The sequence below is a fragment of the Eutrigla gurnardus genome (assembly GCF_963514095.1).
Source record: "Eutrigla gurnardus genome assembly, chromosome: 17".
Lineage (NCBI taxonomy): Eukaryota > Metazoa > Chordata > Actinopteri > Perciformes > Triglidae > Eutrigla > Eutrigla gurnardus.
Genome location: NC_139928.1, coordinates 4,575,901 through 4,591,340, shown reverse-complemented (window position 1 = coordinate 4,591,340; position 15,440 = coordinate 4,575,901). Strand labels below are relative to the sequence as shown.

The window sequence follows — 15,440 nt, the reverse complement described above, 5'->3', positions numbered from 1 at the left end:
ACGTCTGTGGAAACCGTGTCACACAGTCCAGGTTTCTGGACCATCAGGACCCGTATCGGCAAACACCACATAACAAGCTTACAGGTTCAAGCACCTCCGACATCGGTCTATCAGCTGATGGATTAAAGAAAATCTATTGCTCATCTCACGCTTTCAACATTTCGAAGTCTGCGACTACAATTATTTTTTATGTTCTGCTCTTTGTTTTTTTAAATTCAGTTTACTGTCACTTAAGACAAAGAAAGGCAGCAGATCCTCACAATACAGATCCTGGAATTAGATGATGTTTGGCATTTTTCCTTGAAAACGATTCAAGGATTTTCCAAGTTCTTTCTGATTAATAATCAAACCAATACATGATTGCACAGCAGAAGATGTGTGTGCCCCCCCCCCGTAAACAAGTGTTAATGTTTCAGGTGTTATTACGTGACCGGACTTACGACTACGACATTCCGATGTGAAAGATGCTAATTGCTGCCTTTTGCTCGTCCCCGGTAATTATTGTGAGTGTGATTATGAATCGTGTGTTGTGAGGCTGCAGCGTGATGTTCGCTTGTTAGGCTGTGGTTTGGTCCAGTGTGTCTGAGGCGACCGACCTTTCAGGGAAACAGTTGTTTTGAGTGTGCATGTTACTAAAGAACCGTGAGATAAGGGGAAGGCCTTCATGTTCATCATCCTAAACGCTGTGTAGTTTATGTAGAGATTTCCATTATTGTATTAGTTGAAATTGGTCATGAGTTATAATCAATTCTGTTATTATTAGAAAAACGGTGTCTGTAAATTGCCTAATGATATGATATCGTGTGGTCCATTTATGGCTCAGTGATAATTCGCAAGTTTTTTGCAATGTATACGTATGTATGTAGGTATATGTATATGCATTGTGTGTATATATACTGTATATCTCATAATCATTATTTTTGTATTTATTTATTTTTACTCTATTATTATTATTTTTACTTTGTTATGTTTGTTTATTATTTATTATTAATTTCATTTTTCACTTCATTTTAGTGATTAATTTTTTTCAGTTTCTGTTGGTTTCTGTCAGGGTATGTCCTGTTATATTTAAAAAATGAAACTAAATAAAAAGTAAATAAAAAAATAAGACTCCAAATAATGTACATTTCATGTCATCTCAAACAAACAAAACCAACTTTAAAACGACTCTGAACGCAGCTAAACTTCACCTGAAAAGGAGCGGGTCGGTATTCTGTTTGTGACGTTTCCAATGCATGGAAGCGCTGCAGTTTTTACCTTAGAAAGCCTCTGGTCCGTCCCCCAGACCGTTCCTCTGTACTCTGCGGATTAGCAGGCCAATCAGTGTACATGCTGGTGGTGCCTCACGCTCTAATCTGTTTGGCATCGAGGCAGAGGGTCTCGGGGAAAACCAATCTGAGGCATCAAAGAATGACGGAGAAGTTCTGTCTGCCAGACGGCCGGCTGCAGCCGCACGCCTCATTTGGCCAAGAACACACTTTGGTTTGAAGGTTTTAGGAGAGCGTCTCTGCAACCTTGTTGTCAGTTTCCTGTCACATCTTTGGTTAAGAGCTGCCACGGATCGTAAATATCACAGCATCAGTTCTTTGTGTGGAACCGGGTTTCACTCGAGGACAATGGTGGACATGTGAGTTAGAGAGCGTCGTGTTTGCTAAAAGATCTCCAAGGTCACGGCTGAATAATTATCTGATTTCCACAACGTGGGTGTGACTCAGGATTTCCGAGCGAGACGAACGAGGGTTACATGGCAGCTCGTTAGGCGGCTGCCGCTCACTTTCTGCACAAAATATAACAATGGTTGTCTCGTTAGTCACTTAGACATAAACACGCAGAAATAGAGGGTCCAGGTTGAAGAATACCAGTTAATGTTGGTTTCTATTAAACCTGAGAGCCCAAAGAGATGTTAGTTTAACCAGCAGTCAAAAGTACGGGGACATGAAGATACAACATTAACATGGTACTTGGAGTGTTTTTACTGTTAACAACCTTATGAATCTAGTTGTTCATTCTCCGCCAAAGATGAATCAACTCATTGACACTTTGCTAAGTCCTGCCTTTCAAATGCAGACTGGCCAATTGTCTTTAGCTTCGAACCTTATCTTTTACCCTTTTCATTTCTTCCTGTTTTCTGAATCCGTTTGACCTCTTGGATGTTTCCCTCAAACACATGCTGGACAAACGTGACACCAAGTAAACATTTTGTCTCGGGATTCCTTCCATCCATAAAGATGCAACGTCCATACAAAGTGCTCTTTTAGGTTGAACTCTGTGTTTGCTTGTCTGTGTTGTAATTTGCCACTTTTGGCAACAGAATTGGAGCAAACGAGACAAACCGGTCTCCTTGAGCTTGAATAAACGCAGTATTTGTCTGTCCGCTCTGCTCTGAAGGCTTCCCTGAGTTAAGAGAACACCATATTTTGCCTCCGTCTGCGTCCTTCTCTACGTTGCAACCTACAGAGTATATGCAGCACACAGGACCCAGACGGCTCTATGGGCTGATTCATAGTCTCTTATGTCAAACTACGCCACTACTGCCGCTCGGTGACCCCTGATGTCAGGTCTCTCTGAAATCCCCTTTTTACTCCTTCCAAAAACAATTACAATATAAGATACAAGAAAGTTGTGCATCAATTGGTTTCCTTTGAGTGCAACGCAGGGCGATTATTTCGGTGGACATCAATGTCCTCGCTGTCATTTGGTTTGCAGGATTGTTAAGAGCAGCTCACACACAAGAGGAGGGTGAAAGACATCAGGGGAGGACGCGATGAAGAGTGGTGGATTTGTACCAGGAAATGTGTTACATTTAAAGTCCTGCCTTGCTTTAAGTGCTCCTCGAGGACTCATGCAGCTGCATTACTGCACCACAGGGACACAGGGGGGATGAAGGGAGGATGAATTGATTACTTAAGAAACAAAAAAAGAAGAGAACATGGATGGAGGGAGAACAAGGTTGAGTATGACAGGAAACGGAGGGAGAAAGAAGGGGGAAAGGCTGAAAGAGGAGGAAAGGTGAGAGGAACTTAAAGGTGATCAGCTGGATGGGAAAAGAGCAAGCTGGAAGCCATTTCTACAACATGCTACGCACGGACGCAGACTCATGCACCTGCATGTGCACGCCGACACGCACTCGCATAGACACGGCCGCACGTCTGAGGGAGGGTGGTGTCGTGGTGCACTGCAACAATAGGACCTGACAGCTCGCTCTGGCAGACCCTCGCCTGTCTGCTGCCATCGCTCCGGGCACCGGGCACTCCTGTGTGTGTGTGTGTGTGTGCGAGGTGACACACGGCCTGTGACAGTGATCCCAAGTGAAGTCTGGAGTCTGACTCACCTCCGCTTCAGCAGCGGACGCTCTGAGCCGACACAAAACACTGAGGGAGTCCTGCTCACTACGGCTTGTCAGGTTAATGCCTCCATCCATCCATCCGTCTGTCCATTCTCCTGTCTCACTGGCTCTGTATGTGTGTGTGTGTGTGTGTGTGTGTGTGTGTGTATGTATGTGTGTGTGTGAGTATGTGGCAACCCCACATTCACCTCCAGCGTCTGGAGGTTTCTGTTCGGGACTGAACCAGCGGTTCCAAGTCAGACGTCTTCCTAATTTTTGATAACAGGTAAAAAAAAAAAAACCTTTAAGCCGAAAAAAAACAGCTAAAACATGTTCCTGGGTTTGGTATGAACACCACCTGACTTAAACAACTTTCTGATCTTCAGCGCCCACGAATGTGCTTTTTCGTGTATTTGTCTGATACAAAAATCAAGTTTCTCCATTTTCTGATTCCTGGTCAGTCGAGGTTGTTGCAATCGGAGCTGGAAACGCTGCATGTGTGTGTGTTGGCTTCCAGTCAAACCTCCTGTCATTTCATTTAGTCTTTTCCAGCCATAGTAGCGTGAGGTCCCGAGAAGACATTTTTCACACCCAGGCTGGAGAAATATTAGTACATTTGTCTTTCCACATTTACGTGACAAGTCTGCTGTTCAGCCTCCCTTGAGGAAAACTGCAATTCTGTTTTTTAAACTCCCCTCCAAAAAAAAAACACAGCAAGGCTTTATCAGCTTAAGAAGTCTCTCTACACTGATGGAGGAGCAATGGGGGGGTTTCTACAAACAAAAACTGCTTCCCAACTTCCCCCGTTCATTCACTGTTCATCCCTCAACCTCCTCCAGCACCTTTACTTGTTCGTGTCACCACCCGACTTCAGGGACGAACCTCACTAATTATTTGAGCAAGTCCCTGCAGCCGGACTCAAGCCAGAAGAGTGGCAGCAATTACATCATATGGAGTGCAGGGCCGGCCCAAGCCTTTTGGAGGCCCTAAGCAGAATTTGATTTGGGGCCCCCTCCCACCACCGCAGAGTCACCTGTGCTTGATGATTATTGACACAAATGTCGCACTATAATGTTACATTATAAATTGTATTATTAATTATATCACAAATCTTGTGATATTTATCTGAGGGACCCCATTGAGACAGCATTTACACAATCAGAATTATCTTTCTTTTGCGTACTTTGATGAAAAAAAACACAATTGGGGGCCAGGGGGCCGTAAGCAGCCGCTTAGCTCGGGCAGGCCCTGTGGAGTGTCTACTATAGTCTGGTCACAATTATTTCTTAAATAAGATAATATATATATATATATATATATATATATATATATATATATATATATATATATGTTTTGTTTTTTTGTTTTTTTCATTCTGAAACTGTTGGATATTGAACTGTTTTTTTTTCTTCTCTGCCCTTCAGGTCAGATTATTGACTGGTTGTCTCACTCCACACAACCCGTCTCCAGAAGTGTGTGTTCGGTACACGGAGCGTCCGTCAGTCAGTCCGTCTGCAGAGGTAACAGTCAATATTGAGGAGTCTGATACCTCAAACACACCTGACGGAGAAAAACAAACACACTTATGGGGCAAATAGTTTAACTAGAAGGCAGCTTTAATGGAATAATTAAATCCTGCCAGACAATATTATTATTATAAATTGGCCAATTCATGACTTATGGCCAATTCGTCCTGGTGCTATAGCGCCAACTTTATGTAAAACACCATGAGGAGTTCATATATATGTCATCTAAATGTGTAAATACACTATATTTCCAACCGTTATTGCAGTGTATGTAAATGAGGACACATTTACAGCAATGTGCAACGATTGAAGGTTAATATAACGGATACTTGTTGTAAAAGTATTTTTTATTATTGACAACAAATCCCATGAAAATATCAAAACCAACAGCGTATGTGTCTGCTAATAATTATTGTGTGCAGTAGACCTCCATTAAAAACACACCAATGAGCCGTGAACACCATCCTGCTGCCAGGATTGCATTTTAATTGAAATATATATTTGTGTTTTTAGCTTTGAGCTCACAGTAGAGATTAACTTACTGTCGTTTATGGTGTAACACTAACTTTATCCTTTTAATATCAAAGGCAAATTAAAACTTGGGTCATTAAAATATCTTATGATACCTAGAAAAAAAACATATCTCTGAAAAGATCCATCAAGAACTAATGAGTCCAGGAGAAGGGAGTTGTGAGAAATAAACCCACGGGTTTCTGGGACAGCGTCTCCTTGTCGGAGCCAATAAGTGACGACCCAAGTGAAACTAGAGCCAATAGATGAGCTTCGGTGCTCGTGTTGATAAAGCTTTTTATAAAAGGCCCACATGTCCCCCCGTGACCTTGGAGACAGTAAGTGGGTTGAGACAATTAACAAACATGTGAGGACAGTTTTGGTTGCCGGAGCCAAATGCCCATTTAGATGTACAAATGGATGTGCAGCTCTGTAAACACCCTAGAAATAGAAGAGGATAAGAATGCACGTTCCCCATTAAAATGGACGTATTGGTCAGAGCTGTGGCCATTTTCAGGTGTACTGTTGCCATAGCGACCGTCGTAGTGGAATAACTTCCGTATAAACGAACACCACTGACATTTATGATTAACTGAGTACAATTTCAGCTCATTTTCTGATACCAGTGCAGCATTAAAGCATGGTGGAGTGAGTACACTGATTAGCGTTCAGCTAGCTAGCTTGCTAATACCCCCATGCTTTAATGCTACACTGGTTACAGACAACAAGGTGAATGGCAGCAGCTCTGTGTCCCTCTGCCTCACTCCCCCACCTCCGGAGAATGACACGCTACTGAGCTAAGCTAACTAGCTAACTTCACAGACTCACTCTCATGTGATGTCACCATGACAACAATCAGCATTTTCTTTTGTATCAGTCACATGAAAACCACAAACATTCCACTAATACGATAGAAACACTAAGCTTAAATCACAAATCGCTGCTTCAGCGAAGTCATAGAGAAGTGAAAGCTCGGAGTACAAGCCGTCTCCTGTTTCATTCGTATGCAGCAACAGACCAAACATGAGCTGTGTGCCTTTCACTGACAACCCCTTTCAGGATTTTTTGGAGTATTCAAAATTCAAGTAGTTGCCTCTGAGTGCCATTTAGAAAATTGTGAGTTTGCAGCTCGTAGTTAGTTTCCGAGCTGCTTGTTGCATCTCTACAAAAAAGGGGGAAAAGCTTCAGGCTTCGTTGAGAACCTGGACGCGACCACGGAGCCGCTGTGATGTAAATTTAGAAGCGAAGCCGAGAAACAAGACACTCTGAGAAGAAAAGACCAGCCTGAAGGAAGCGTTTTTTTTTTTCCATTACTGGCCCGAATTGATTCGTTTAAAAATAAAAACAAGGCAGGACTCTCACTCCGATCGAGTCCTGTTCACAGATGACCGCGTGGGCCAAGTGTCAGATGAGAGTTGCATCATCTGACCTGCGTTTATTTACGTGGAAACGGAGCTGCTGTCTGCCGGACTGGGAGTCCGTTCGCTGTTTCCTGCCAACACAGAAGCCGAAAACCAGACTACAGACGAACAGATAGGATTACAATCATTGCACTAACAAACATTGACAAACAAAACGTATGTGTAATGTATAGATTTCATTATTATCCTTTGTAATGTGGATATTTGATAACAGTAACTCTGTACAGCTGAGGCAACTTGTGAGAGAGCAACATCATAGGTTTCATATTGAAGTGTTTTTTGTCTGTTCAGCACTACGAGCATGTAGATTGCGGGTGAGCAGCTGACCTCCGTGGCAATATTGCTGCTTATTGAGCCATCCAGTGCTGTATAATGACCATCCCCAAGCAGGAAATCTGTTAATTAAAGGCTTCGGGGTGGAAACGTGAACAAAATATTCATGATTTCCACTGAGAGGTGACTAAATACCTGACTTCATATTTATTCTTTCAGATAGCTATTTTTAAAAATAAAGGTAAAATAGGACAAACTGTTTAAATGTTTCCAAACGTTCCACATAACGATGAGCGTCTTTGTTTGTCCCCTTTATTTATGATCTGTTTCAGAACATAACATGATGGATATCGTTAACTGAATCATACCTGTCAGCCTAACAGCTATAAATACAAACCAACATGACACTGACGGATGGTTCCTGTGTTGCAGTGTGTTGAGTCTCAGCCTTCAACCAACTCTCAGACTGTCTCAGGCCGCATCTGGACTAGAAGTTCAGTCTTATCTAGTCCTCCACTGCACTCAGGCACGACATGTGACCAACAGGCTGAACTCACAAACCTTGACAAAATCACCACAAGACATTTTAATGTCGATATTTCACTTTCCACGACTATTCTGACTATTACAGAGACGATACGAGAATGAACGATTATCCAGCAGACCGGGGATGAATGAACTACAACAAAAGCCAATCAGATTCAACTAATTAAATTTGTCGTCTGGGACAACCGTACTCTTTCGTTACTTAACATATGCAAAGAAACAAATGTTTTAATGTCCATTTGATGAATGATGTCAGTCAAATATTCTCTTCCCAGCTTTAACTCAGCCTGCTTTTTCCTGCCGAAGGAAACAACATCGTCGCTACAGGCAACTCACTTCACATCTGTTGGATTGTTACTGAGGATGTGGAGCGGCTTTAGGTTGAAAATACGCTTCGCTCAACTATGTGAGTGACTAACTAACTAATGTGCTGTCCACACGAAGCAAAACAAACTGTTTTTCTCCGTTTTGCCTTGGCGTCGTTTCAAGAAAATCCGCGTCCAGACGAATCCACTGAAAACGACTCAGCGCGCTGTAGTACATATTCTTTCTTCTGCTACAAAAATGCAGAAGAAGAGACGGAGCTTGACCGGATGTTTGCCGTTGCTATGGCAACACGTGAGAGTTACAGCTAATCTCCACCCGACCACTCGATCAATAAACACCCATAAGATGACAATTTGGCCCGTATAAACAATAAACATCAACAGCCGTCACCCTAAGGACCGTGACGAGGCGTTGTCACACGGTGGGATGGATTCATTAGACAAATAAATGCCTACATTCATGGAAAGTTAGCTAGCGGTTGTTTGTTAGCATCGTAATAAAGTAGCATATCTGCGACTTTTTTCCCGGAATATCGCCCCCCTCTCTCGGCTCCGTTTTTTTTACATACAGTGGCCCTGATACGCCGTCGTACAGACGAGCAGAATATCTGCTACGAGCACGGAGGCCGCCATTGTTGTTGTTGTTAGGAGACGTCGCGGGGGAAGAAGTCAAGGTCGAGGGGCGGGCCGATGACGTCAGCGTATTTGTTTTCACCGTCTACACGGAAACGATCACGAAACGGAGGGGGAGCGTTTTTTTCTTTTCCACCCTGAGAGCTGGTTTAAAAAAAGTGCGTTTTCAGGCGCGAAAACGCCGGATTCGTATGGACGGCAGGTGGAAACGCACAAGACTTCTGCGTTTACGCACTAAAAACGTTTTCATGTGGACAGGCGCTAAGTGTGAAGTGATATCAGCTCAGTGAGAAACTTATGCTTCACTTTATGTCCTTTTTACAGTATATTTTTCATAGAGGTCTTTTTGATGTTGAATGAAACTGTCTTCATGTGTGAGTCTCGGTTTTGCAGCATCCAACTCCAGCTGCACTTAATCGGCACAATTATGTCGGAGGGAAGGCTGCTGCAGCGAGAGCGCTAGCTGTGAGCTGTGAAACCGAAAAAAATCACCTCCAACACGTCAATTCTCCTCAGTGAGTCAGCTGTTCCCAGTTCTCTCCCACGACCGACTTGCCGTCCACTTTTGCTTCTCAAATATGTTTTTAATGTGTGTTGCTAGTTGCAGCTGGAAATGAGAGCCGTGCCCAAATATGTTTTTCTGTGTTGAGTTTCAGCGCTCCGTCTAGTCGATAACCGTAAAAAAAGTGAACTTTCGACAGCGTCTCAGACGTACTCAGTCGATGGCGTTTGCTCATTTATCAAGGCGGCGGTGAAGTCCACCTGTTACCACCAAACTCTGCCTGCTGAGGGAGAGGTGCTGCTGAAAGCTGCAGAAAAAGCATCTTTTTTTATACCAAACTACTTTATCTGAGGTCAAAACTGAACTCAAGTTAATTCTGTTGCAAAAAAGAGTCATGCGAGTCTTCCTGTGGAAGAGCGCGCCGGCGCTTGTTTTTATGGGCGGTTGTTTCTGTGTGGCGATGCGACTGCAGCGAGACGCCTCTCTCTGTGACCAGCCTGCTGTCTGAGTGACAACTGCTCCACAGCAGCTCCACTGCAACTGGAGGATAATTGAGTGTAGTGGCAGGCGGCGATGCTTTGGTTAAATGGCACTCGGCAGGAAAGGCACAGCTGCTGAAATCATCCAGCAAACCGCCATGGTGCTGCCGAGTCACCGAGGGAACGGAGAGAAGCGTTTCCTTAATCCTTTTGTTGTAATGTGGAGGTGAGATGTGAACGAGGGAAGACGAAGAAACACAAGGAGAGGAAGCTGTTGACCCATATTTACTGTAACGTTTTCCCCTCCTCCCTCCGTCTCTCATTGACCTCCATCTTTTACCCCCGGATCTATTTTTAGCAGCAGCCGCTCTGGGCCAAATATAAGAATAGATGCTTGTCACAAGAAGCGGCAGTGTTCTGTAAGTTGGAGGGATGATTTTATAAACTCTCGATGCGCTGCGACGCTTTCATTCAATCACATTTTTCGGGGCATCCTGGTCCTTTAACTGTGTAGGATTCATTGAACTATAAAACATTATTGATTTTGGTAAAAACCCTTAACGAGTCCCTGTTACTGAAGGGAATTCCGCTTTGTTTCCTTCTCTTCTTCTTCCATGCTTCCGTCTTTTTATGTTTTGCGGCATCACTTTTTTTTGGGGCTGCATAATGAAATGACTCTACTCCTTCAAGCAGTTTGTTTTCTGAATATAAATCATTAGGTTCACTCCCAATGAAGTAGAAAGTATGTGCAACCCAGTTAAATCGTTAAACCCACAAACAAACTAAATGGTCTTTTGTCAGGTATCTGATGGAGCTCTGCTCTCCGAGGTACGTGGGGAAACGATCATCGTCATTTTCTCTACATTCATATATGAATATTAAATGCAGACACCTGTCTTATTTTAGGGGTAATTTTATGATCTTCCAAGGACAAGTTCCTTGTTTTATTGCCAATCTTAGAGTTTTAGCATATTTTAACGTGTGACATGAGTTGACATGTCTTTTTTATTATTGTTTGGCTCTGAATTCCAACACATTAAAGCTGATTCTGAGATTGATGGAGCAAATTGCAAGCAACCTCTATGGGTGGATTTGATGTGACCTTGGTCAGGGACACAGTGGCAGCGTTGGTGACTCTGAGCACCTTTTTTAATTTCTTGAGGTTCTACTAGGAACGAGACACGTGTAAACGGCATGACATCAGATCATGTTCACATTCTCCTTGAGGTCTGGCTAAACGTGACCGATGCACGAGGAGGGGGATAACTCCGATAAATGGAGATCACAAGTTTCTGAAGTGTGGTGTTAAAGTGAATCGGAGGTCAGGTTGGATACTTGGGCTTTATACCAAAACACAATGTTGTTGTCTTAATTTACCCATAATGCTGCTTTTTTCTCCTCAACCAAACCAAGTAGATCCCTCGTCTTCCCTGATCCAAAGAGGCAGCAGATATCAGAGATAGGAGAGGTTCCTCTAAGGAATATGATGACAACGTTGCCCGTGGTTTTATCCTGAAGGCGGCGGCGGCGTTCCCTTCCTGTCTTTGATGTCCTCCATGCCTGTCAGCGACCGTCTCACTACACATGCGTTTCCCTTCAGTCCTTCGATGCTCTGGTCTGCTGCCACTGCGTCCCTGATAACGGTCACATCAAATCCACCCATCAGTTGTTTCCTGCCTTCATCCCTGTTGCTAAGTGCTTCGTGAGCGATCATAACGGAACAGCTCGGGTGAGACTGTGATTTGATTTCCTCCACTTCCTATTCTTCTATTCGCACCAAAAAAACACGGAGGACGCTGGAACCCGACTGAATCACGTCATTAACTTCCAGATGCCGCTGGAGCGGAACGGCGGCGATACTGTGACCTGCAATGTTTTTCTACTTTGCCGACCTTGAACGCCACACTTTTATTGCTCCGCCTCCCCCGTGCTTAGTCCTGATTTATAAGGGAAGCCGGAGCGCCGCCGTGGAGCCGGGCGACCTCGCTCCTCGCGGAGCACACGTTTGCAAATATGAGAATATCAACCGGAGTGAGATAACGTGCCCCGGCGCACAGCTAGCATAATGTGCTTTGATCTACTTCTGACACGAGCAAATAATGGAGAGAGAAGGAGAGGAAGGGAGAGGGGGAGAGACAGCCAGAGGAGATAAGATGAGAGACACAAGGGGGAACACACCCTCTTATGAAACCAACAAAAAAAACATTCATCCTCCCCCTCATCCTTCCCCACCAACCACCTCCCTGTTTCCTCTCCAGCCCGCCGCGCGCCCGGCTCAATGACAACCAAAGGTCAAATGTTCCCTGTCTTTATTTAACCCCCCCACCAGCAGTCTCTCATTTGTTCTCATAAAGGAGTTGATGAGGCTTTGATATGATATATGTGAGAGCATGTGAAGGCGAAACCATGACACAAACACACAGGAGGCGGAGTGACCATGCTTTCCTATTAAACAGACAGCAGAGCAGTTTGAAGTGTGTCTCTCGGGTCTTAGTGTCTGTAGTCGAGAGTCTTCTGTGAGGAGATTTAAAGCTCTGTGTGTGTGTGTGTGTGTGTGTGTGTGTGTGTGTGTGTGTGTGTGTGTGTGTGTGTGTGTGTGTGTGTGTGTGTGTGTGTGTGTGCGTGCTGTGCTTCCATCCTTGTGAGGACCAGTTTTAGACCTTGAGAGTTCAGGACATTGTTGGAAAGTGAGGACATTTTGTGCCGCTGCTCACTTCTTCAAAGATTGTGGGTAATTTTCCAGTTTTCGATATAGGATGGAACAGTTTTTGGCAGAAACATCGTCTCGACTAATGGGCGGCAGTGGTTAACTGACGTTGCCACGAGATAGAACACCAACGCTGATGTTCTTGACTGGCATATCGTAGCTATGGCAGTTCTGAGGACCCTTTGTAGGTGGAGTTTGTATCTGATGTTTTTCCAACCATAGACGATAGAAGAAGGGGCGTCACCCATTGGTTTGTGAACTAAAGTGTTGAAGGCCATCCAGAGTTTTTTTGCAGTTTAACATGAGTTCAAACGCTGAAAAAGATATTTTAGGCAAAATGTTAGTTAACTTTCATAAACTGAAAACGCGGGGAAAGGGCTTAAGTTGTGAGACGAAAAAACAGACAACACCAAGACCGTCGGACCTGTCCATCATGAGGTAGCCCCGCCCCTAAGGCATCCCCTGCTTAATGGTCTGTTTGACTTTAAATGCACTATCAATTACAATTACTACAAGGCGGTACATTTCTCATAGACTTCCATACAATTAGAGTGGAGTCGCCCCCTGATGGCCAACGGAGAGAATGCAAGTTTAAGGCACTTAAGCGTTGACTTTTCACTTTTCAGACCCGGAGGTTTGCCACCTGATTTCAACACCCGGCTGCTCCTGCACACTCGCCGCTGTGTTTGTCCCAGATTGATAAATGGACTGCATTTATATATAGTGCTTCTATCCAAAGAGCTTCACTATTTCCGTCTCGTTCACACAGATGGCAGCGAGCTACTGAGACGCCGGCCAAACCGTTGGGAAGCAATACTGGTGCTCGGTGTCTAGCTCAAGGACACTTGGGCATGTGGAGATGCTGGTTCTCTGCCCCGCGTGGAACTTAACAGGTAGTGTGAATCATATGGGCTCCCCTTCACTCTGATATTGGATCAATCAATCAGGCTGGAGTCAGTTGGAGTCCCACAAGTGAACTCATGTAGGTTAGTGCACCATGTCAACGATTGTCCTTACACGTACAGCAGTGTGTGTGCGTGTGCGCGCTCGTGCGTGTGGCTGCCGGCACCGTTGACTTTGCAGAATTGACCTACATGTGAGGAGCGTTCAGACTCGCACCGGAGTTTACCCGAGCCCGGTTCTGACTCATCCTGCACGAGAGCTTCCTATGTGTATGTGCGCGTGCACGCTTGCGCGAGAGAAACCCGGCGTGCACAGGGTCCTGCGTCTTCAATGTATTACGTCGCCGCGTGACGCACGGCAGCGAGAGAAAAGAGAGAGGAGAGGTGAGGATGGAGGGGAGGGGAATTTTCTCAGACACCCAGCATGCAATGACCTTAGTTTTATGTCAAGGCGGAGGTCTCTCTCTCTCTCTCTCTCTCTCTCTCTCTCTCTCTCTCTCTCTCTCTCACTCGCTCTTTCTCACTCTCTCACACACACACACACACACAGACTTCCCGGTGTCATCCATGTGGACACGAGGACGTCAAGCCGCATCTTATTCCGCTCACATCCCCGCCGTCTGTCCCGCCTCTCCCCTTCCGCATACACACACACATACACACACACACACACACGCACACACACACACATTGAGATGTAATCCCCGTAGTAAACTATACCGACACACACAACCCAATGAAAAAACCACACTCCATATGGTACCGAGACAGCCGACCGTCGCGTCTGACGCAACTCCCCGCAGCTTTGTGCTAAAAGTATGTTCAGGTCTATTTCAGCCTCGTTGCTCCAGCTTCACCTCTTTCTCTGACCCTTCTCTGAACATCTCCTCTGTGTTTAATGCTCCGCATCCCTCCACCCTCCCTCCATCCCTCCACCCCTCCACATGGCAGAATACAACGCGGGGAGCTCTTACCGATGGTCCGGGATCCGATGCAGCCCATGTTGTTTTACAGAGGCTCGTGCAGCTCGGGGAAAATAAAATCCATCCGTCCAGCGGGCATTTCTCCCCGGATCTCTTCCTCCCTCTCTCTCTTTCTCTCTCTCTCTCTCTCTCTCTCTCTCTTTCTCTCTCTCTCTGTCTCTCTCTCTCTCCCTCTCTCTCTGCGCTTCCCCTTCTCTTCTTCCTCTTCTTCTTCTTCTCCTCCTCCTCTCTGCTTCTTCACCGTCCTCCTCTCCTCCGAATGTGTGTGTGAGAGAGAGAGAGAGAAAGAGAGGGTGTGTATGTGCGTGTCATCCGCCTCGCTTCCTCTCACTCGCTCTCTCTCTCTCTCTCGCTGCCCACCGTCACACACCGTCCTGTTTCCCCCAGTCATTGTCAATGTCTCTCTGTCTCTCTCTCGCTGACTCGCGCGCGCTCACGCAGTCATCAACACGCGCATCCAAACCCTGTCAGTAATCGAACCCACTAGTTGAGTTTTGTTTGCTCATTAAGAAGATATGTACCTAGTTTAGACCAATGCGTTCAGTGTTTGTGGAGGTGTTAGTTCAACAGGCTGCTGTTAAATCGTGTAGCGTGACAGGTGTCTCTGTTATTTTGTCCAGCCCATTTCTATCAACAAGGATCAGCTAAATAGCATCACACTAAACAACGCAGCCCAGACCCGCCTGCTCGAAAGGTGCTTCAGAAAAGTACAAAATCAATAAAAAAAACATCATAAAGCGCGTTGAAAAGACTTATTCAGCATACTGTAGCTGCTAGAGCAAGTTTTAACGAGTTCACCACTCTCAGCCATCGCTTAAAAGTTCAGGTCCAGGTGTGTAAAGGTGTCTAGCACTTTCTCCTGGTCCACATGGTAAATATCAGATATTGTTTGTTTGTGAGGATTTAGCATCAGCTGCTAATGTGTTACATATTTATCTGCCGGAAACGTCTGGATGTGTGTCGAGACTTAACTGCTGACTGTTGCAACGAGATATTTGGTGTTCTTCCGAGGTTCCCCCCTCATCGCCATGCCAACAGCATCCTCACGCATCGGTCGCCCCCCCAATGAACTATCCAGTGTATGATCTTTACATCCCTCGCTGGAGGATTTCATTCTGCCGGAGTTAAGGCGAGCAAGTGTTGATGCTAGCGCTATGTGACGCGTGTACGATGCCCGTTGGAGTTCTGCAGCTGGGCTTTCCTCCCTCCCCTCTCGCCTCCTCGTCTCACCCTCACACTATGTGAATATTAAAACACACAGTGATTCAGCTCCGAGGAGTGCAGGCGAGGAAGGACGGCGCTCCCCC

General features: G+C 45.2%; 1 protein-coding gene across 6 annotated transcripts in view; it reads right to left on the bottom strand.

Moving 5' to 3' along the window:
• Positions 1-14,258, bottom strand: part of LOC311028221 (protein FAM131B-like) — a 51,285-nt gene extending 37,027 nt beyond the window's left edge. For 4 of the 6 annotated variants that reach the window (XM_084032615.1, XM_084032616.1, XM_084032617.1 and 1 more), the window contains exon 1: positions 14,125-14,258. In XM_084032615.1, the coding sequence (XP_083888741.1) occupies positions 14,125-14,152 (28 nt within the window). In that variant the 5' untranslated portion in view covers positions 14,153-14,258. The remainder of the gene's footprint in view (positions 1-14,124) is intronic. The other 2 variants (XM_084032619.1, XM_084032620.1) reach the window with 2 other exon arrangements.
• Positions 14,259-15,440: the final 1,182 nt, after the last annotated feature.